Source organism: Ovis aries, chromosome 24 (genome assembly GCF_016772045.2).
Source record: "Ovis aries strain OAR_USU_Benz2616 breed Rambouillet chromosome 24, ARS-UI_Ramb_v3.0, whole genome shotgun sequence".
Lineage (NCBI taxonomy): Eukaryota > Metazoa > Chordata > Mammalia > Artiodactyla > Bovidae > Ovis > Ovis aries.
In genome coordinates this window covers 7176498-7199382 of record NC_056077.1, presented here as the reverse complement: position 1 = coordinate 7199382, position 22885 = coordinate 7176498, and the positions used below count along the sequence as shown (strand labels likewise).

Sequence of the window (22885 nt, the reverse complement as noted above, 5' to 3'; positions counted from 1 at the left end):
TCTCTCACTCTCCCTGGCTTTTTACCTCACACAGACAATCTGACTCAGTCAGAAAGCTAGAATGGCCAAGTCGCAGGCATGGGGCAGCGGGGGACCCTGGAGATAATCACAGGAGGGTGGTCTGTGCTCTCAGAGGTGGATGCTGGGATCCACCTGGCTTCCACCTTTTGAACAAGTGTTTGCCAGGCAGTGGAGGAAGTCAACAGTGAGCTACTTACCTGGGCTGCCGCGAGGAGTAAGCGCCAGCAGTGTGCAGCGTTATGTTCAGTACAGAGCAGCAGGAACTCTGGATCCAGACAGCTCATGTCCCGGGCTCAGCTCTACCACCTAAATCTACGTTTCTTGGGCATCACCCACCATGCTTGCACAGTAAGCTTCTGCCTCCCAATGGGTAGGAGAGTAATGAGAGTATCTACTTTGCCACTTTGTGAGGATTAAATGAAATAATACTAACGATGAGGATGACAAGCTGCATTTGCTGACCATTTCCTCTGTCAGAATTAAGACTGTTGTGCTTTTCCACAGGGGCTTCCCTGGCGGCTCAGCAGTAAAGAATCTATCTGCAACGCAGGAGCTGCAGGAGACATGGGTTCGATCCCTTGGTCAGGAAGATCTCCTGGAGAAGGAAATGGCAACCCACTCCAGTATTCTTGCCTGGAGAATCCCACAGACAGAGGAGCCTGGTGGGCTGCAATCCATGGGGTCACAAAGAGTCGGACATGACTGAGCAACTTAGCATGCACGCACAAGCCTTTACCAGAAATGGCAAATATGCTTATGGTCCACTACTGCGTATACTTTGGGCTTCCCCGGTGGCTCAGACAGTAAAGAATCCACCTGCAATGCAGGATTACAGGGTTTGGTCCCTGGGTTGGGCAGATCCTCTGGAGAAGGGAAATGGCAATCCACTCCAGTATTCTTGTCTGGAGAATTCCATGGACAGAGGATCTTGGTGGGTTATAGTTTCTGGGGTTGCAGAGAGTCAGACATGACTAAGCGACAAACATTTTCACTTTCAATGGGTTTTTTTTTTCAGTTATGTTAATACATGAAAATGAACATATTATGTATTAGCGCAGGAAGCTCAGCTCAGGGCTCTGTGGTGACCTACATGAGTGGGATCTGCGAAACGGGGGAGGGTCCAAGATGGAAGAGAGATACATATGACTGATTCGCTTTGTTGTACAGCACACACTAGCATAACATTTTAAGATATGGATGTGAGAATTGGACTGTGAAGAAAGCTGAGCGCCAAAGAATTGATGCTTTTAAACTGTGGTGCTGGAGAAGACTCTTGAGAGTCCCTTGGACTGCAAGGAGATCCAATCAGTCCATTCTAAAGATCAGTCCTAGGTGTTCTTTGGAAGGAATGATATTAAAGCTGAAACTCCAGTACTTTGGCCACCTCATGCGAAGAGTTGACTCATTGGAAAAGACTCTGATGCTGGGAGGGACTGGGGGCAGGAGGAGAAGGGGACGACAGAGGATGAGATGGCTGGATGGCATCACGGACTCGATAGATGTGAGTCTGGGTGAACTCTGGGAGTTGGTGATGGACAGGGAGGCTTGGCATGCTGCAACTCATGGGGACGCAAAGAGCCGGACACGACTGAGCGACTGAACTGAACTGATACCCCAATAAAAATAAATAAAATTTTAAATAAAAAATAAGCTTTTGCTCCCCATGTGTGTATACAGATTCGTTTTAGATGCATAAACTGCATAGACCTGTATGTATAATCAATTGTGTTATGTAATGTATATCATATCAATAGGGTATATGATTTGAATCTTTGAAATGTATACGGACACCAATAAATTATAGATAGAAATGACTTATTGGTAAAAGAAAAAATGCTATATGCCAGACTAAGTGCTTCACATGTCTGAACGCATTTCATTCTTGTAAGAACCCTCCATAGTGGGTATTATCTATTACCTGCACTTTATAGAAAATGTAACTGAAGCACAGAGAGGCTGAGGCTTTCTGAATGCCTCTCTTAAACATGTTCATATATAGACAGCTATGTGTTTATAGTGTAAAGATTACATGTTTTGTAGAACAGCTGAGATGGTATTAAAACAATGTTAGCTAGTCTCATTATTTTGTTGTTGTCCAGTTGCTAAGTCATGCCTGACTCTTTGTGAGGGTATGGACCCTAACCCTGCCAGGCTCCTCTGTCCCTGGGATTCTCCAGGCAAGAATACTGGAGTGGGTTGCCATGACCTCCTCCAAGGGATCCTCCCAACCCAGGGACTGAACTTACGTCTCATGCATTGCCACGCAGGGTTTTTAGCAGTGAGCCACCTGGGAAGCCTAATCTCACTATTTTTTGTTCTCAATACAACCTACAGCATTTGCTTCCTCAACACCATTAGTTTTAAAAGACCCTGGGGTGTTTTCATCACAGTGCTACTTTGCTGCCCAAAATATATTTCCCCTTTGAGGAAAAAAAAAAAAGGGAAAGTGTTAGTCACTCTGTAGTGTCTGTCTCCTTATGGACACCATGGACCTTAGCCCACCAGGCTTCTCTGTCCATGAAATTCTCCAGGCAAGAATACTGGTGTGGGTAGCTATTCTCTTTTCTAGGGAATCTTCCTGACTCAGGGATCGAACCCCAGTCTCCTGCATTGCAGGCAGAGTCTTTACCATCTGAACCACCAGGGAAGCCCTTCTGTAGGTCATATACCAGTGATCAAAGCAGGTCAGAGTCAGAGACACATCCTGGTTCCACTACCCTAACTTTCCAGGAGGGTGACTAGGACACTGTATCAAATAAGACTGGGTCTCCTAGGAGACGCTTCAAAAGTGCCCTGGAGCCAGCTGCTCCTAGTCAAGCCCAAATTTCTACCCCTTAGCACTGCAAAAAAGCAGTGAGAAATGGCTGCCTTTGGTCTGACATCAAACATCAGGTTGAATCTTGAGTGACTGTACAATGAGAGTTTCGTATCCTTCAGAAAAGATTGTGTCTTGTGAATTTACATACAAATCTGTCAAATATATAATATGAAATATATAGTATATAATATATATGTGTGCACACACATGGACCATCCAGCAGTGAATAAAAAACAAAAATAACCCCCCCAAAGTGCTGTTTTTCATTCTTAAACAAAAAGAGCTCTTTTATCTCTACCCTAGAGAGACTATTTTTTCAGTCTTAACTCTTTAAGTGTGAAAAAATAATCACAGGTTGTCATGAGAAAGCATGAGAGAATGCATGGATAGTACCAGGTGGTCTTTACCAGTGGTAAAGACTCTGCCTGCAATGCTGGAGACTCGGGTTCAATCCCTGGGTCGGGAAGATCCCCTGGAGAAGGAAATGGCAACCCACTCCAGTGTGCTTGCCTGGAGAGTCACATGGACAGAGGAGCCTGGCAGGCTACAGTCCACGGGGTCGCAAAGAGTTGGACATGACTGAGCAGGTAGGCACCCCTCACTGCAGCTGGCAAGGGACCGAATCAGGACTCAAACTCAGGACACCAGACTACCCTGGTGGTCCAGTGGCTAAGGCACCCCAGTTTGATCCCTGGTCTGGGAACTAGATCCCACAGGCCATAACTAAAAGACCTGTGGCAGGTAAATAAATAAATAATACTGTTTTAAGGAAAGATAGTACAGATGAGATGAGGCTCTGACCACCTCCCAGGCACTGTCCGTAGGTATAAAGCCTGTATACCACACCCTCACCTCATCACCTTCTCTTGGCCGGTGAGCTCACCTCTGCCCGCACTCCAGGTGGACAAGGGGAGTGGTTGCCAAACATGGGCATCCATTGGTCAGGAACCGTTTCACTTCTGCCATCCATTTCTATTTTCTTGACACTTCACGTTACATATATGTGCTTATTTCCATTTTAGAGAAGAACCTGATTTGGGAGATTCTGATGTAAATGACAGCTTTTGTTACCACTACTTGCTATTCAGTCATGAGCAACTCTTTGCGACCCTATGGACCAGGCAGGTGGGGTTCTTTACCACTGAACTACCAGGGAGGCCCCTATCTCTACTTATATCCTCCTATTTGGACTTGGCAGGGACTCAGCTATAAACCAGCATTTGCAAAGATGGCTATTCTGAGGGAATGGAGAAAGACAGGGAAGCCTGGTGTGCTGCAGTCCATGGGGTCGCAAAGACTCAGACACGACTTTCCCCCCTCACCATGTGCCAGGATAAAGGTGGGGACTTCTTTTTTAAAATTGATATAACCTTACATATTTCATAAGGAGAGTACTAGAAGCCCAAATTCACCACAACCATCACCACCAACATCATCAATAATGAGAGAGTTTCTGGAAGAAGATGCAAGCTTCCAGGCCAACAGTTGCTAGACACAACTTTAGGCAAATCATTGGACCTATCACACCATACTGTCTTCATTTGTAAAATCAGGGTAGCACTGTCTTCAGGGGTCAGTGGACATAGACCAGCGGAAGCTGATGTAACCTGCACAGTCCCCTGTATAAGCAGTTTCCCGAGAAGGGCACTGGATATACTTGAAATGGTAAAATTCATGCTATGAAGACAATTGCCTTACTCAAATCAGCTTTTGGCTCTTAGAGTTAAGACTTCTTGGTTCTATAGTCGAATGCTGAAAGTTCCCATTGGGCCAGGAGAGCAAGAATGCCCGTTCTGGACTGTCGGACCTGCCACTTGCCTGATGTGTGGTTTAGGCACAGTCGCCTCTGTGGTCTCAGGGTCCTCACCTGTGAATGATAAGCTTGCAAGTTACAAAGTGTTGCCGTAAGCCTGTTCCATAGGTTGTTTTGTTTATTCCATGTGCGTGTGTGTTAAGTCGCGTCAGTCGTGTCTGATTCTTTGCAACCCTATAGACCTTAGCCAGCCAGGCTCCTCTGTCCATGGGATTCTCCAGGCAGGAATACTGCACTGGGTTGCCATGCTCTTCTCCAGGGGATCTTCCCAACCCAGGGATCGAACCCGCATCTCTTATGTCTCCTGTATTGACAGGTGGAATCTTTACCACTAGAGCCACGTGGGAAGCCCTATTTATTCCACATAACAGTATTAAAAGGCAAGTAGTCTTCTCATCATGAATTATGGAGGAGGAGCCTAAGGCACAGAGCTTTGGGTTAAGTTACCCTTGACCGCAGGGCTTCATAGTGGTGCAGATGAATCTGCCTGCAATGCAGGAGACTCAGGTTCGATCCGTGGGTTGGGAAGATCCCCTGGAGAAGGGCATGGCAACCCAGTGCAGTATTCTTGCCTGGAGAATCCCATGGAAAGAGAAGCCTGACGGGCTCTAGTCCGTGGGATCACAGAGTCGGACACGACTTAGCAACTGAGCACGCAGGCACCCTTGACTGCATCTGGAAGGGACCGAATCAGGATTCAAAGTCAGAACACCTGTGTCCACACTCCATATTTTAAAACCTTTTGTATGTATGACCAATTTGACAGCGGTGTTAAGATAACTAAATGAGATAGGATTATGATGTTATTAAGAAGGACTTCCTTGGTGGCTTAGTGGTAAGAATCCACCTGCCCGTGCAGGAAACACGTGTTTGATCCCTGGTCCAGGAGGATTCCACGTATTGCAAAGCAACTAAGCCCGTGTGTCACAGCTACTGAGCCTGTGCTCTAGTGCCCGGGAGCTGCAACTACTGAAGCCCACAGGCTCCAACTACTGAAGCCCGTGCACCCTAGAGCCCGTGCTCCGCCAACAAGAGAAACCACCACCACGAGACGCCTGCACACCACAACTAGAGAGTAGCCCCTGCTTGCCGCGAATGCAGGAAAGCCCACGCAGCAACCGAGACCCAGCACGGCCAAAACCAAAGTAATGTAAAACATACATACCGTTAAGCAAATGCGGGAGACAACCCAACCCTGGTGGGAGCCTTAAATAATTAAAGAAAATAAGGAATGTATTATTCTTGGTCTTAGTACAGTGTGGGTGCTCAGTTGTATCTGAGTCTTTGCGACCCCATGGACTGTAGCCCACCAGGCTCCTCTGCACATGGGATTTCCCAGGCAAGAATACTGGAGTGGGTTGCCATTTCCTTCACCAGGGGATCTTCCTGACCCAGGGATCAAACCAACATCTCCTGCATTGCAGGCGGACTGTTTATCACTGCACCACCTGGGAAGCACTTGATAAACATCAACCCTGCCACTTATTCTGATGATTTTTTTTTCATCTTCTTCCTACAAGCCTCCCTAATTGTTGTCTGGATAATTAACAGCTTTGCATGAGCGCGTGCATACGTACTAAGTCACTTCAGTCGTGTCCAACTCTTTGTGACCCCCTGGACCGTAGCCTGCCAGGCTCCTCTGTCCATGGGGTTCTCCAGGCAAGAATACTGAAATAGCTTGCCATGCCCTCCTCCAGAGGATCTTCCCCACCCAGGGATTGAACCCAGGTCTCCTGCATTGACAGGTGGATTCTTCACTGTTCGCACCTCTTGGGAAACCAGTTAACGGCTGTACTAAAAGCTTAGACATTAGTAACTGTTTTCATTTGAAACATAAGATTGTTTTCTGATTGTTGTTTTGTTTTAAACCAAAGGTTGAGGTTTCCACGATGGGGAAATAACTCAGCTTAGTTCTGTTTCTTTCTTAGACATCTGTAGTTGTTCCACTGACTTCTTGGGAACGATGGGTGAGGAAGAGGAGTCATGTGACCCAGCCAGTCGGGTCCCTTGCAGGGTGCCGCCTGGTCTACCCGCGGCGACAAAGCCTGCTGCTTACCTGGGCAGCTGCACCGCCTGCCCTGCTGGGCAGAAGAGCAGACTCGTGTGGACATGATGAATCCACTCTCCCAGGAAACACACAGAGGCCAAAGAATCATAACACCAACTCACGTGGACCTTTTCAGACTAAGCTTTTATTTTTTTTGATATTACAAACCAGTTTTCTTTATTCACAAACCACTGTAAGTGATATAAACACTAATTTCTAAAGACAGATATACACATTTTCTGGGTTTGCAGATTGCGTGAGGTGTGTGTTAAGTCACTATATGCCACACATGATAGTAATCTTTTTTTTCCATAATTCATAATAGCAATAGTTATTTAGATAAATGAAAACATTCCAAATAAATACCGTTTAAAAAAATCCAAAATGTCTGTTTACATCTCTGACATACATTTTAAAATGACTTATTGGCCTCTTGGAGGAGTGCCTGACAAAAGAGTCTGTAACACCAGTTGGCACCCACTTGCTCTAAATGATTTTATTAAAACTACATACAGTCATGGGGGAAAGTACAGCTCATCAATGAAAATCAAAACTGCAAATTAATTTTACTTGAACCAACACAGTAAGAATTCTATGTTTGTGATTCCAAATACAGTGCAAATTCTGGATTTTGAAATCTGAGACACATGGGAGACTTCGCTTGATTCTCCCAAACCCCCTGTTCCTTCTACCTCACCCCACTTTGGGGTCGGATGCCGTAGCATCTTAATATATCCTTTCCCTCAAAAACATCAACCAGGCACCCGTTGTCATGACACCTTCTCCACGTGGAGGAAGATGAGAATGTCTCAGGAATGCTATCAAGCACCCTCTCCCTTCTTCCCTCCCCCACTGGCAAAAAGAATATTTTTCTCTGCTTTTGGACGCTAAGCAGCAGTATTTTTCCCCCGTTTCTCTCTTTCTCTCTCTCTCTTTTTTTTTTTTTGTTTTTTATTTTTATTTTTTGCAAGATCACGGTGATCTTAGATAGCAAAGCTACAGAAACTCGGTTTTCAAATCTTGTGAAACTTTATTGATGGTTTAATATCCAACCGATCTTACTGCATGCACATTGGATGACAAGAGAAAAGCTGGATCACAAACACTTTTTTTTTTTTTTAAAGTTTTGTCTGGTTTTGTCTTAAAGCAGAGTTGTTACAGCGGATTGGCAGGTTCACAGCAGTGAGTTGAGAGCTTTACTAAAGTGCGTGCCATACGAAGGCCTGCACTGCACACATGGAAATTGTTAACTATGGCAGCAAAACTACTGGGGACGACTTGCTGCAGGATATATATATATTTTTTTAATTTAAATACAAAAACAGGAAGATCCGTGACAGATACCCCAACTGAGATTAACTTTGTAAACAGAACAACATGAAAAGACTTCGAACAGAAGGAGTATACAGACAAACTGCAATTTTTCGGATGCGCCATTTTGGCCCCGCTTCCGAGGTGGGGGGGAGGGGGGCGTTCTTTAGGGGATGTTGAGGGTGGACCTACTTTTTTTGCTTCCTTTTGACAAGTGTCCTGGGCCTTGGAGACAAAAAAAGAAAACTAAAGATATTGATTTGAGATAGGGATTGGGGAAAAAAATGGGAGGGCGGGCTCTCACGGGCTGAAAAATTGCAGGTTGCTTACACAACACAGTCATGTTTCAAAAAGTACCAAGCGGATGAAAATACCATGATTATCTCTACCCAATGATTGCAATACTTGTAAAATGCTTCTATAAATCCGAATATGATTATCATGTAATTCCATAAAAATTATACGTCTTGTCTGTAACAGTTGTTCTACGAGGCTAAAACTAAAGCTTCGAAAGACTGTTTCTAGAACTTAACAACGCCACTGCACAGATGTAAATTTTATACATTTTTTTTCACTGGTACAAAGAATTTAAGTTTTTATTACTTTCTTTTTTTTGGAAAAAAAGAAAAAAATAGAAACAGTGCTTTTTATCACCTTTTTATTAATGTTATTTTTTTCCCTCCCATAATATAAAAGTCAGCAATGATATCAATAATTTATTATACTGGAAGAAATATAAAAAGAATGCTTGCGGATGGCCTAACTAGCAGTCTTTTGCCTAAATAACTAGTGGCTGGTTAAGAAGCTGAATACTGCCGGGTGGAATGGTTGTAAAGGGTGGGTTTGCGCAGCTGCATTCAGCTTGGATGCACAAGTGTTTCTAGAAGCATCCTCTTAACAACCTAACCTTTGGCTTGAACTGACAGTGAGTAACTTAGAACCGTTGCTATATGGACGTTGGTGCAGTGGGTCGTTTAGATTCATCAGTTACTTTTTTTTTTTTTCCCCTTTCAGCCAAACCCCAGTCCCCACCCCCTAGGTCCCTCCCACCCTTCCCGTTTCATAAAATAAAATAATGCGGATGCAGAAAAGAACATGACTCCTGTAGTCACTTACACTCTTCCCCAACAGCTGATAACCCCAGTAGCTTAATATTCAGCATATATAATTTCATTTACAGAATACAGCACTCTGGATATGGCCCTATACCAGTGTTTAGTCATAGCTAGCATCTCTCTAGATCAACCACAAAAAAAAAAAAAAAAAACCTGCCTACAGCCAGCAACCAAACTACAGAACCTTCGGAAATGAAAGACCCACAATATTAAAATACACAGAACAAAATATCTGAGGTATAAGATAAAAAATGTAATTTTTTTTCCTCTTTTTAATTTAATTTTTTTTTTTTTTTAGATGCTAAAATGATGCACTACTGCATGTATTGCAATACCCAGGCCTCGGAAAGCTTCCTTTTTCCCCACGTTGGAAGGTTTTTTTTTTGTTTTTTTTTTTTTTTAATGGTTTTTGTCATTTAGTATGGAGCAAAACGGTTGTATCCCCCTCGGTATATACTAGCCTGCAATGAAGAAAGAACGAGACCCACATCGTCAGCATGGCTCCTAGTCTTGGCATCAGTCAAGGGTGCAAAAGCATTCTGAAACAAAGCAATTTAAGGGGTGTGTTTTTTACATTTTCCTTTTGCAATACGTGGATCATCAAAAAAGACTACTATGTGAAAAAACAGACACTCGGAAACAACCAATATGGAGGCGTCCCCTACCCATCCTAGGTCCACTTTTTGGAGAATTGAAGATACTGCCAAGCCTGACCTCTCCCCACCCCCCAGTCGCTCCTTACAACAAAAAATCCCTGTAGAACCAACTTCGGGCGGCCAGTCCTGGGAGCTATAAAGGACTCTGAAACAAATGGGCTGCTGAAGGATTGATGCTGTCTCTTATTCTTGGCTTGTTTGAGTCTCTAACAATACTGTGTGTCAAGGATGCAAAAGCATTTTGAAACAAAGCAATTTAAGGGGTATGTTTTTTTACATTTTCCTTTTACAACATGTGGATCATCAAAAAAAAAAAAAAAAAAAAAGACTACTATTTGAAAAAATAGACACTCAGAAACAACCAATATGGAGGCGTCCCCTACCCATCCCGGGTCCACTTATTAGAGAATTGAAGATAGGACCAATCCTGAGCTCCTCTCCCCATAGCTCCTTATAACAAAAATTCTCTGTAGAACCAAATTTGGGTGGCCAGCCCTGGGAGCTAAAAAGGACTCTGAAACAAATGGGCTGCTGAAGTATTGATGCTGTCTGTTAGGGTTGACCATCTGAGTCACTGATAATAATGTGCTCTGTTGGGAAAGGCTCTGTCTACACTCAAGATGTTGCATGCAGAGGGCTTATTGAATGTCATCATTCAACCCTCTTGGCCAACACTTTCCCCCAGTGGACTGGGTGTTGAAGTGGAGTGGCTGAATAGCGAAAGTGGGACGAACATGTAAGTCCACTCTTTACTTGACTCAGCTGAACAATCTGTATGGAAGGTGCTCTTGAGAAGGGAGTTGTGTAGATGAATTACTGGGTGTCATTGAGCTTGTGCAAAAAATGATAGGTTTCCCAATTATGGCGGAATGTCTACCACCAAGCTCCAGGGAATTGCCTAGCCATGGTTTTAGACGGCACTTAACTATCTCCTTTTGTGAAAAGTTTTGGCGATGCCAATGAATGCCTCCGGGACTTTATCTTTAGGAGAACTGATCGTCTTGATCTCAAGCAGAAATCTGCATGCCAAAAAGCTTTGTAATGATTGCATACGCTCTCACGTAATGGGCACGTCTTACTGTACGCTTTTACTGCATAGAAGTTTGAACAAGTACAGGCAAATTCACCACCCCCCCTTTCGCCTCCCAGTGTTGCCCCTCCCCCCAAACCCCTCCCAAAACAAAAACCCAGCCCCACTCCCACCAAAAAAAAAAAAAAGAGACAACTCCCAAACTGCTTCCTTCTAATTCCTTATGTACTAGGCACACACACAAAGCGTGCCTCTCTCTCTATTTTCTTTCCTGGGCGACTATGACTTTAAACATGAATTGTAATAGGGGAGGAGAGGCAGTCAGATTCTCAGCTGCCTGACAGCAGAGGCCTGGAACTGTGCAGCTTAGCTCCTCTGAGGTCTGTGGTGGGGCTGGAACCTTGGGGCTATGTGAATGAGCGGCAAGGGAGGGAGGGAAAAAAAAAAGAAAACAAAAAGTTCTGCATTGACACTGCATTCCGTTAGTGATGGATTTCATTATCAACATGACTAATTATTCCATTAAGGTAAGTGCTTGGCTAGGTGAGACTTGCAAAATGAGAAATATAATAACTTACATGCACGACATTGCCAAGAAATTAAGACATTTATCAAGTTTACTGGGAGGATTAATGTGGCATTTTTTAGCTGCTGTTAGCACAAGAGACAAATTCAATTAAGGGAAAGTGAGAGGATGTCAGCCATCAACCCATCCTGAGATCCCAGCTGGGGGGAGGGGCGGCTGGGGGCCGGGGGAGGGGGGCAAGGAAGAAGCGAGGAAGAGGAGGAAGCGGAACTCACCATGGCACCAACGCCGTAGGTGGGGGCTGGAGCAAGTGTGTGGTGGTAGGGGTCGGTAGCATAAACTCGTCCGTAACTAGAAGGAAGACAGAGGGGAAGATTAAGCCATAATATGTGATTAACGAAGTAACAATAACAACCATAAAACACAAAATACCAAGACAGTGTGGAGAGGCCCTATCCATCTTGAGAAATAAGAGACGCATTCCAATTGGCCACGTAACATGAGAAAAGTCCATCCTATACAACACATTCCTGTGTCCACTTAACATCGCTGGTGATAAAAGTATGTGGAGTGTGTGTGTGTCTGTGTGTTTCCTCTCTCTCTCATACAACCCTTTATACACTGGGTTGGAGGCAGGCAACAGCTTGAAAGAGTGGTCTTAAGAAAGCCAGGAACCACAGAGGACCCATTATAATCAAGACAGACTGTTCTCTTTTCCTAACAAAGTTGTCACCAATCAAGTGAGACAGGGTGGGCCAAAAAGGGCCCAGTCTTTACAGTTAGGGTCCAACATGTCAGAATGGGAAAGAACAGATGTATTCAAACAGAAGCATCCTTGAAGGCTTTGTGGGACCTCCCTCCCCACTCAAGAATTAGAGCCTGATTTGATTTTTGAGTCTATCACCCCAGAACTTCTATCTCATCAATCTCTAGCCAGGTTCTGGGAAGTGATACATTTTAAACAATATTTCTTTTTTTAAATTTTTTTTTTTTGATATGAATCATTTTTAAAGTCTTTATTGAATTTGTCACAATATTGCTTTTGTATTATGTTTTCGTTTTTTGGCCACAGGGCATGTGGGATCTTAACTCCCTGACCAGGAATGGAACTTGCATTGGAAGGCAAAGTCTTAACCACTGGACCGCCAGGAAGTCTCTTGAACAATATTTCTTGATGACATTTCCTTATATCTGAGGATTTTTTCCTCCTCTCTCTACCATCCTCCTTCCACTGCCCTGACGTCCAGCACAGGCTTTAAAAGAAAAATGTAGAAGAGATGGACACCTAACGCATTGGATGAACACTGCAACTCATCAGATATTAGAGCTCAGAGAGATTAGGTCATTTGCTCAAAGTCACAGAGCTAGACAGAGTCAGAGCTAATCCTTGAATCTCTCAGGGCAACTCTCATGCTCTTTCCATGGTTCCAGATACCCTTCCTTGAACGGCCTGCCAGATATCTAGCATCTCTCTAGATCAACCACAAAAAAAAAAAAAACTGCCTACAGCCAGCAACCAAACTACAGAACCTTCGGAAATGAAAGACCCACAATATTAAAATACACAGAACAAAATATCTGAGGTATAAGATAAAAAATGTAATTTTTTTTCCTCTTTTTAATTTTTTTTTTAGATGCTAAAATGATGCACTACTGCATGTATTGCAATACCCAGGCCTTAGAGAGAGTTTGAATGCTGCTGTTTTGGTAATGATCACACCTGAGATGCAGGAGAAGTTAGGTGAGGGTCTCTGGAAGCAAAGCCTGAAATGGAGAGTCTTCCACTCCTGATTTGTTGGGGGTGGTGCGTTTAAGAGGAGGGAGAGGCAAGCAGCTCAGAGAAAGGGAAAATAGAGAACCAAGGCTGTATCAGTTCTGAGCTGAAAACTAACTTCTCCCTAATCCTGAGTTGCACCCCAAAGTTGATCCCAGCTGGAGGCAAGTGGGTTGGCTTTTTAATGCTCTTGTTAGTTAAGCATTAGCTGTAGACTTCCTAGAAGGGCAGACGATAAACTTCCTACTTGCAGTGATTCTTTGGGAGAGGGTAAGTCTCTGCAGAAAGAGGCAGTTGGGAACCATTGGCGACCAACATTCACAGTGGCTAGGGGAGGGATAAACCAGCCACTAGATGGGGTAGGTGTTAATTATCAATTAACACCTTTTGAATCTTGAACACTCCTTTAAAGAAGGAAGGAACAAGCCAGGAAGAAGTCATTGGTCTATACTATCAACCTTGGGGTCGAATTTGCATTGACTTTATTCTTCTCCTCCCCTGTCTGTCCCTATTTGCCTTCTAATCTTCCTTCTCATACTTGATGGATAAAGAATGCACTGGATGGATCTCACATCGTGAAGCCTGAGAAGGAAGAACCAGGGAGAAAACCTTCTAACTCTCAGGCTCTGAGTTAGACTCCAGATTGGGGAAAAAAAAAAAATGATTATACTAACCTCCTGATTCTGGGAAAGATTGAGGCAGGAGGACACGGGGAGCAACAGAGAATGAGATGGCTGGATGGCATCATCAAATCAATGGACATGAGTTTGAGAAAACTCTGGGAGATAGGGAAGGACAGGGAAGCCCGAGGTACTGCAGTCCATGGGATAGCAAGGAGTCAGACACGACTTAGCGACTGGACAACAAAATACTAAGCTCTCATTGGACATGCTTTACTCCCAAGCCCTCTGCTTGTTTCAAAGGTCACTGAGCTCAAATCATCTACATGAGTCTTCTGCCTGATCCTCAAAAGTGTCAACATTCAGCATTCTCCTGATCCCCAGAAACAAACAGGAGTTTCTTTTCTGAGATGAATCTCTTAGTGAAACTAACAAATAGGCAAGCCCTTCTTGCTTTCATTCCTTGGGACATCCTTTGTGACTTTGACTCACTGAAACTGCCTTTAATCAAAGATTCCCCCTCTCTCAGGGAGGGGAAAAAAAAAAAAAAAAAAAAGCAGATGTATGTCCAAGACAGGGTGTGTTAAAGCAAGAAGAATGATGACTTTTTGAAATAAATCTTTTATTCATGGAGGTTACTCATGAAACTGGGGCATTTACCCCTAATTAGAAGCAGCTACTAATAGGGAGAAAAGAACATGATGGATGACTTTGGTGTTGATTTTCATTTCATGAGAAAATAAAGTCTGTCATGGATCTGGAGGGAAAAAAAAGTAATAGGATTATTTTTAATGTATTTTCGACTGGCAAAGCTGGTTATAGGAACTGGCTATAAATTGCAAAAGTGAACTAAAAATGCTTGGATATTTACTAAATGATGCCACAGTGTGGTGTTCCTCCAAAACAAGCGGTGAAGATGCTAATTCAGAGCAATGATTAATAGTTTTATTTTATTTTTTAAGTTGGGGACTGATTTTGCTGTGGCAAAACTGTCCCGTTTTGAGGAGACAACAGAGTGGTGATCTGAATGTGAAAAGGTAACCCCCCGCTTTTCCTCTCACATCCTTTAATGGTCATTCATTGATAACTCTGGGCCACGCGTCAGCCTCCGTAGAAAAATCAAGCTAACAGTTTGGCAGCGTTCCCTTCCAGGGCAGAAGAAAAAGAGAGCAGCGCTGAAGTGGTCCTCATAAATGAGCAAGCTCCTTTTTGCTCCTCAGGGTGACCTCTACCTTCAGAATCCGATGGTTTTATTATGATTAATAAATTTCATCTCCACAGAGGAAAAGGGACCATGTCAGCTCAAACTGAAAGCAAGGAGGCTTCTTTTCAAATGCTAATCCCGAAACACGCCCTTCCGTGACACCACCATTTAGACACAAGGTTATCAGGGAAGATGTGGACTGGAGTTCCACTGAGGCTTCGGGGATGCTGGCCACACCAGTGACCTCCAGCGGCGGAGCCCAGAGGAAGAGGGCTGGTTCCCAGGGACCTTGGTGGGAAGGATGGGGAACACCACGTGGAGACAGACCCGCGCCTGGCATCACCCTTCGGACCAGCCATCCCTGCCGAAGCGGGACAGGGCTTGCCGTGGCCCCACAGCCCACCGGTCAAAAATTACAGATGAAATCTGAGACGTGGCCATGTCACTCACACTATCACCACCCTGACATAAACCACCGGTATTTCATCAGAACCAAATCAGAAACAGTCATTTATATCTATATCTGTCTATCTGTCATCTGTCTCACTGTCTGTCTATTTATCATCTATGACTTGTCTGCCCGTCTATCACCTATCATTTATCACTCGGTCTCAATCATCTATCAACCATCTATCTGTCTCTCCATCATCTGTCTACCTCTATCTATCCTCTGTCTATCTGCCAATTATCTATCTATCTATAATCTGTCTATTATCTATCTGTCTATCTGCCTAGCTGCCTATCACCTATCTTTCCATCTATTTAAATATAAACCTGTATCAACCTAATCATACTTAACGGCCTTGCTTAAAATCCTTCAATGATTTCCCACTTATCCTAGAATAAAATCCAACTTGCCTGAGTCATCCCTGCCCCGCTCTCACCCCCATCTCACTCCCAACCCCACCCCTTGCTCATTAGGACTCCCAGGACACGGGCAAACTCATTCTCCCCTTGGGACCCTGGCCGTGCTCATCTTCCATCTGAGCTGCTCCCTTTCATCCTTGACCTCTCAGCTCAAACGTCAGCTCCGGAGCGGTGCCTGCCTCCCTGACCGCTCTTTCTTAAGCATACTTTCCAACCGCATCCCCATCCTTCACATCATGAAGCAGATCTCCATTCATTTTGGTGACTTACTTCCAGACTTGACTGTGTATCTGTGCCCCCTCTGGAATGCCAGCCCCACCCCCACCCCCAGGGGCTGGGCTGAGTCTATCTTGTTTCCTCCTTTCTCTCCATTGTCTGCTGCTGCTGCTGCTAAGTCACTTCAGTCGTGTCCGACTCTGTGCGACTCCATAGATGGCAGCCCATCAGGCTCCCCCATCCCTGAGATTCTCCAGGCAAGAACACTGGAGTGGGTTGCCACTGCCTTCTCCAGTGTCTAGCACAGCACAAACTATGGGGCAGGTGAACGAGGGAGCAAGCCAATGCCACTTGTTGAGTGGAGGAGGGCTAAGGAGAGACAAGAGGCCTGGGAAGACCCTGGTATCCACCATCTGTCAGTACCACGCTCCTAGGAGCTATGCTTTCTAAAGATTCTATAGCACCTGCTCCCAGAGACAATCAAAACATTTCAAGATGCTCAGAAAAAAGTTCCTTGAGTCTCAAAATACACAGTGTGTTATTTCCCATCACCCCTGAGAGTTCACAGAGGCCAAGTTGCCATTAAGTTCATCACTCCCTTCTCCAGGGGATCTTCCTGACCCAGAGATTGAACCCATGTCTCCTGTACTGCAGGCAGGTTCTTGACTGAACCACCAAGGTAGTCCAAGTTCATCGAAGGGAAAAAAACCAAACAGCCAAAGTGAAACAAGATAACTGCTCTGCTCTCTAGTTTGCTGTAGCTCAACGCCATCATGAACCTTCCTCTGTTTTGGACCTTTGCGACAAGAAAGCCAAGAGGCTGGCCTGCCCCACGGAGGACAAAGGCTTGGAGCCAGAAGATCCAGGCTCAAGTTCTCCCTTTGCGACGCCCTTGATCAATGATGCAGGGAACTTTCTCTGAACCTCATCGTCCTTGTTTGTAACATGATTCTGCTCGGTCTGAGCTCTGCCTAATTCACAGATAAAGCACATGAAAGGAAGCCAGGGGCATTTAAAAGCCATCTACAGAGATGGGAGACTATGATAACAAGGATTCTTCTACAGAATTTCATAAGCCGACCTCTCACTCCTGCCCAGCTGTTTGGTCTGCAGAAGCACCCAAAGGATCAGGATTGCGTATAGTTCTAGCGATCAACTCACAGATGCTTTCGGAAGTGAAGCTCTGTCTCATTTATGAGTTACACATATAGTTTCAATGGCTATATTTGAACTTGATATGCTGGAGTCAAATGAGTACGTAAGTTGCATACTGAATGGGAAATATGAACCCATGTTTGTGACAGAGCTTTGTCAATTCGACTGAGAAATGTAAATACTACTTATTATTAACATCTTCTAAGTCCAGCTGCAACAAGCTGGGTGTGAATGAAATACAGTAGGGCCATGTGGGTACCGTGCCCCTGGGTTCTAACAGTCAAGTGGTTTTCCTATAGGGGCACAGGAAGAACACTGTCATTGACTCCACTCCATAGAGTTCACTCTGTATATTTGAATTCACAGTCTTTATGCGCCTGAGAACTTTTAATCTTATTTCAGCATCACCTCCCCACATTTCCTGTCCCAAAGATAGCTGGGGTGGGGGGTGGGGGGTCCCTGGGGGCAGAAAGATGAATAAAATAGGCTCAGTTCTCCGATGAGGCTCCGAGTGTCACGGAGGTCTCCTAGACGGTCCCAATGCAGCAAGAAGGTGCCAACACTTGAGCCCCCACCATGATGAGAAGCGCTACAGACTATGCATTCAAACCAGGATCCCTGACAAAGGATCAAAATGTGCACTCCCAGAATCTGCAATGCCGTTAGAGCTACAGTGGCTTCATAATCAGATCTAAGATAGAGTCTGGAAGGTATTTGGGAACTTAATACACACCAGATACACACCTCCCACAGAGTGTTCAAGGAGGGCCCTACACACGGCCCCATGGTCCTCATGGCCTGTGATTTGGAGAGCGATGGTTTAGCCAGGAAATGCTCCCCTTCCCGCCCCTGTGGTCTCAGACCTCAATGCTCAGTTGGCATTGGTGAAGGCACTCACTAAGGAATATTCCTCTATGATGACTGCGGCTTTCTCCTAGTCTCATCTAGGCAATGACTTCTATAATTGTAGACCACGTGAGTGACCGGGGATTTTCTAAAAGCTTCCCAAGACGCACAAGTCAGAAAGCAGAATCAATCCCATAATTAAAAACCTCCAAGAAAGACATAGAAGAGGCAGAAGACATTCTCCAAGAGGAGCTTAAGAGTTAGCACAACCCGACGCTGACATTTCTGAACTCTCCTGTGGCTCACTTCCTTAGCTTGGATTTGAAATGACTATCTTCGCAGATTGCCTTTTTCAGTTTCATGATTCTTTTCCTCCAAAGTAGCAGGGATGGACTTTCCTGGTGGTTTAGTGGTTAAGAGCCCGCCTGCCAGTGCACAGGACACGGGTTTGATTCCATGGGTTCGAGGCCCAAGATTCCACATGCCTCGGGGCACCTACTGAAGTCCAGGCACCTAGACCCGGAGCTCTGCAACAGGAAAAGTCACCGCAATGAGAAGCCCGCACATCGTGACTAGAGAAAGCCCGTGCAGCAACGAAGATCCAGTGCATCCAAAGAAACAAACACATTTGTTTTAAAAGACTAAGAGAATTTCGGCTCCTGCCTGCTCTTTGTTCCACGTGGGGTTCCTCCAGTAAAAACCCCTGGAATACCTGTGTCAGAACTACTCCCAAACTGAGTTGTCCTTCTGAAGCCATGGGTACAGCAACCTCCAAGCCCCATGTAAGTAGATCAATGGTTTTAATGGGATGAGAGGGAGACAGATTCTGGACCTCTGCCCCAGAGATATCCCACTACAGTGCGTATAGACACACACACACACACACACACACACACACACACACACACACACACTCAAAGGCAAAGTTAAAACATAAAGTCAAAACACATTGCTTCATGCTGAAGCTGAAGCTCCACTACTTTGGCCACCTGACACAAAGAGCTGACCCACTGGAAAAGACCCTGATGCTGGAGAAGATTGAGGGCAGGAGGAGAAGGGGGTGACAGAGGATGAGATGGTTAGATGGCATCACTGGACATGAGTCTGAGCAAACTCCAGAAGATAGCGAAGGACAGGGAAGCCTGGTGTGCTGCAGTCCATGGGGTTGCAAAGAGTTGGACATGACAGTGACTGAACAATACGACACGCTACCAACGTCCAGGTTAACTGTTGAAACATTTTAATTCTAGGTGAGCATCCTTGCTGCTAAGAGACCCCTTCCTGGGGCACACATACTCTTTCAATATTCATTAGAGAAAAATGAATGAAAATGTGGCTCTCTGATAGAAATATGGTAAAAGCCTCAAAGACAAGCTACATAGGACACTGTAAGTTTCCCAGTAGCTACATTGAAAAAAAAAATAAATGGAAAATAGGTGTGATTTATTTTTATATTTTAATTCGATCCAACAGATTAAAAACAGTATCATTTCAATGTGTCACTGACATAAAAATAATCCGTGACATACTTTACCTTATGTTCATACTAGGTTGTTGAAATCTACTGTGTATTGTACGCTGAGAGTTCAGGTCCACATGGACCAAGCATGTTCCAAAGGCTCCAAGGCCACATGGTAATCGGTCACCATGTTGCAGAGAACCAGTCCAGAAAAATCTACAGAATGTTCTCCTCATTGAAAGACAAAACATTCCTGACGGATCAGCTCAATGTTTCCTGGAGTGTGAGCTGAGGTCTCCTCTGTGAGAATGGTCTGGGGCCTAAGAACTTTGATTGTCAGGCTCCCTCTCCGGACCTAGGAACCAGAATTCCTGGGGCAGGGAGAAGGGAGGATGGAGTGTAATCTGTATTTTTTTTTTTTCAGTTTTAGTACTTTTCACTTGAAGTATAGTTGATTTGCAATGTTGTGTTAATTTCTTCTGTACAGCAAAGGGATTCAGTTACAGATACATACACATTTTAAAATATTCTTTTCCATTATGCAGATAAGTTCATCTGTACCATTTTTCTAGATGCCACATATAAGTGATAGTCTATGATGTTTGTTTTTCTCTTTCTGACTTACTTTACTAGCAGAAATAGGGACACAGATGTAGAGAACAAACTTAAGAATACCAAGGAAGGGAGGAAGGGATGGGATGAACTGGGAGACTGGGAATGACATGTATACACTCTGTGTCTAAAACAGATAGCTAAGAAGGACCTGCTGTACAGCACAGGGTGGGCATCTTAAGTTGCCCACCTGTGTCTGACTCTTTGCAACCCCATGGACTGTAGCCCACCAGGTTCCTCTGTCCATGGGATTCTTCAGGCAAGAATACTGGGGTGGGTTGCCATGCCCTCCTCCAGGGGATCTTCCTGACCCCAGGGGATGAACTCATATCTCCTGCACTACAGGGGGATTCTTTACCACTGAGTCACTGGGGAGGCCCATAGCACATGCAACTCTCCTCAAGACAGTATAAAGAACTAAATGGCAAGAAAACGTAACAAGAGTTATACATCAGTTAGATGTATAACTGATTCACTTTGCTGTACAGCAGAAACGAATGCAACATTGTAAAGCAACTCTACTCCAATAAAAATTCCAATAAAAATTTTAAAAATAAATAAATAAAAATATTCTTTTCCATTACAGTTTATCATAGGATATAATTCTTCATACTGTACAGTAGGGCCTTGTTGTTCATGCATGTGTAATAAATTCTGCAGGTGATCATCACCCAACCTTACATTTGATACCTGCCGTTGTATATTAAAAAAAAAATCTGCCCTGATTAACCCTCCCTTACTCAGGCTAATTCAGAGCTCTCTAGACATTGTTACTGTTCATAAGTAAACTGATACAGACATTTCATTTTTAGGAGGTATTGTTATTGCATGTAATAGGCTTTGCACTGTGTCTGGCCCATTGTAAGCACTCAGTTAACACTGGGAGGATCTTGACTAAGTTCCTTTCCCCGCATGTTCCCTTAGCACCCTACGCTTCCCCTACTAGAACACACATCACACTTTCCTGGAAACAGACCAATTAACTACCGATCGATTTGCTGCATGACAACTTTGCTGAATAATCAAATCACCAAAATGGAAAGGAGAGACCCTTAGATGAAATTTGCTGAAGGATCAATTAGAGGAATGGTCAATTTAGAAATTTCTTCTAAATAGTATCTGAAGTCTTAGTGCGGCTGCCTGGGTGTGCAAGTATGTATGTGTGTGTTCAGGTTAGTGGGGAATAAAAAGCTGGAAGGGGGTAGTGATACTCCCCACTGTGGCCCCAAACTTGACAAATAATGTCTCTAATAAAAGTGGACAGCAACCCACCGCCCCAAGGAGACTGGTTTCAGCAGCGTTTGCAGGTGTGTTTGGTCCAGGCTTCTTCCCAGGCCCCACGTGTCTGTACTGAGTGCTCAAAAAGGACTGAGAGTCTGTCCCCGGGCTGGCTTCCCAACCAACATGACGGTACCTGGCATGGTAGAAGGGATGAAACTTGCTGCCAGATCGAGACCCAGCCTCACCTGCCTCCCAGAGACACATAAACGTGCACACGCTCCCCCAGGCAGGGGGCAACTGGTAGCCAAAACAACAAGCTCAAAGTGTCTGGTACTTTCCAGGGCACTGTTTATCTTCTCTGTTGATTTTTAGCCACTGCTTTTCAGCAAAGGAAAGATTTCTGGAGAACTGCTCTAAAACACCCTTGGCTGGTGTCCTCTTCTGTCCCCCTGATGTGCAGAATTTCCTCTTTGCCACTCAGTCCTGCCCCGCTAGACCTGGGACCCACACATCGTGTGCTCAGCATACCTGAGCTGTATGAAGGAGACAGGGCCAAGGCAAATAAACTCCCACTGGACCATCTGTTTAGAGAATCATTTAGTTCCCTGGTGGTGGCGATCAGTTGCTTCAGTTGTGTCATAATAATCTATTGTTTAATGATATCATATTTTAATCTATCTACCCACTGCATTGTTGGGTGCTCAGGTTGATAGCAAGTTTTCAAAAATATTGAAGAAAATAAACATCCTTGTATATACCCAGTTATAATTGCTTTAAAGAAAACAATTAATAAATAGCTAATCCTACTGCATGAATGTTCAGTCACTCAGTTGTGTCCGACTCTTTGCAACCCGCCAGGTTCCTCCATTCATGTGATTGTCCAGGCAAGAATACTGGATTGGATTGCCATTTCCTTCTCTAGAGGATATTCCCAACCCAGGGATCGAACCTGTGTCTCCTGAGTCTCCTGCATTGCAGAAGGATTCCTTACCCTCTGAGCCACCTGGGTCCCTCCAAATTTGAACAACTATGCCCACTCCCCAGTTCACAAACACTAGTTTTCTAGAAGCAAGACAGCACAACTGAAGAATGCAGAATTCCATCTGGAGGTGAAGGTCAAACATCCAAGGTCAAGATGAAAGGAGCACTTGGGGGCAGTGCAGTTCAGTGGAAGGAACAGTGGCATCAGATAGACTCCTGTGTAACCATGGTAACCATGGCCAAGTTACCAAACCTCTCTGGGTCTGAGCATATTGTTCTTTTGAAATTTGCAAATAATGGTGATAGTAACCTCTGCCCCACTGAGATACTGTAATGAATTTTATCCACACGTATACATAGGTACATATATACACACATGCATATATGTATATACTGTATATAATTTATTATACTTGCTAGTACACGGGCTATGCACAATAAATGACAGCAAGTTATGACTACAACCTGGGGAATTCAACACAGTTTATCTGAAAGTGAAAGTGAAGCTCTCAGTCATGCCCGGACTCCCTGCAACACTATGGGCTGTAGCCAGCCAGGCTCCTTTGTCCATGGGATTTTCCAGGCAAGAATAC

The 22885-nt window shown here is 44.4% G+C and overlaps 1 protein-coding gene across 23 annotated transcripts in view; it reads right to left on the bottom strand.

Moving 5' to 3' along the window:
• Window positions 1-6824: 6824 nt before the first annotated feature.
• The window catches only part of RBFOX1 (RNA binding fox-1 homolog 1), a 2416982-nt gene continuing 2400921 nt past the window's right edge, over window positions 6825-22885 (bottom strand). For 12 of the 23 annotated variants that reach the window (XM_060406050.1, XM_060406056.1, XM_060406049.1 and 9 more), the window contains 2 exons: window positions 11613-11688; window positions 6825-11218 (listed from right to left, as the gene is read on the bottom strand). In XM_060406050.1, the coding sequence (XP_060262033.1) occupies window positions 11071-11218; window positions 11613-11688 (224 nt within the window). In that variant the 3' untranslated portion in view covers window positions 6825-11070. The remainder of the gene's footprint in view (window positions 11219-11612; window positions 11689-22885) is intronic. The other 11 variants (XM_060406058.1, XM_060406052.1, XM_060406057.1 and 8 more) reach the window with 1 other exon arrangement.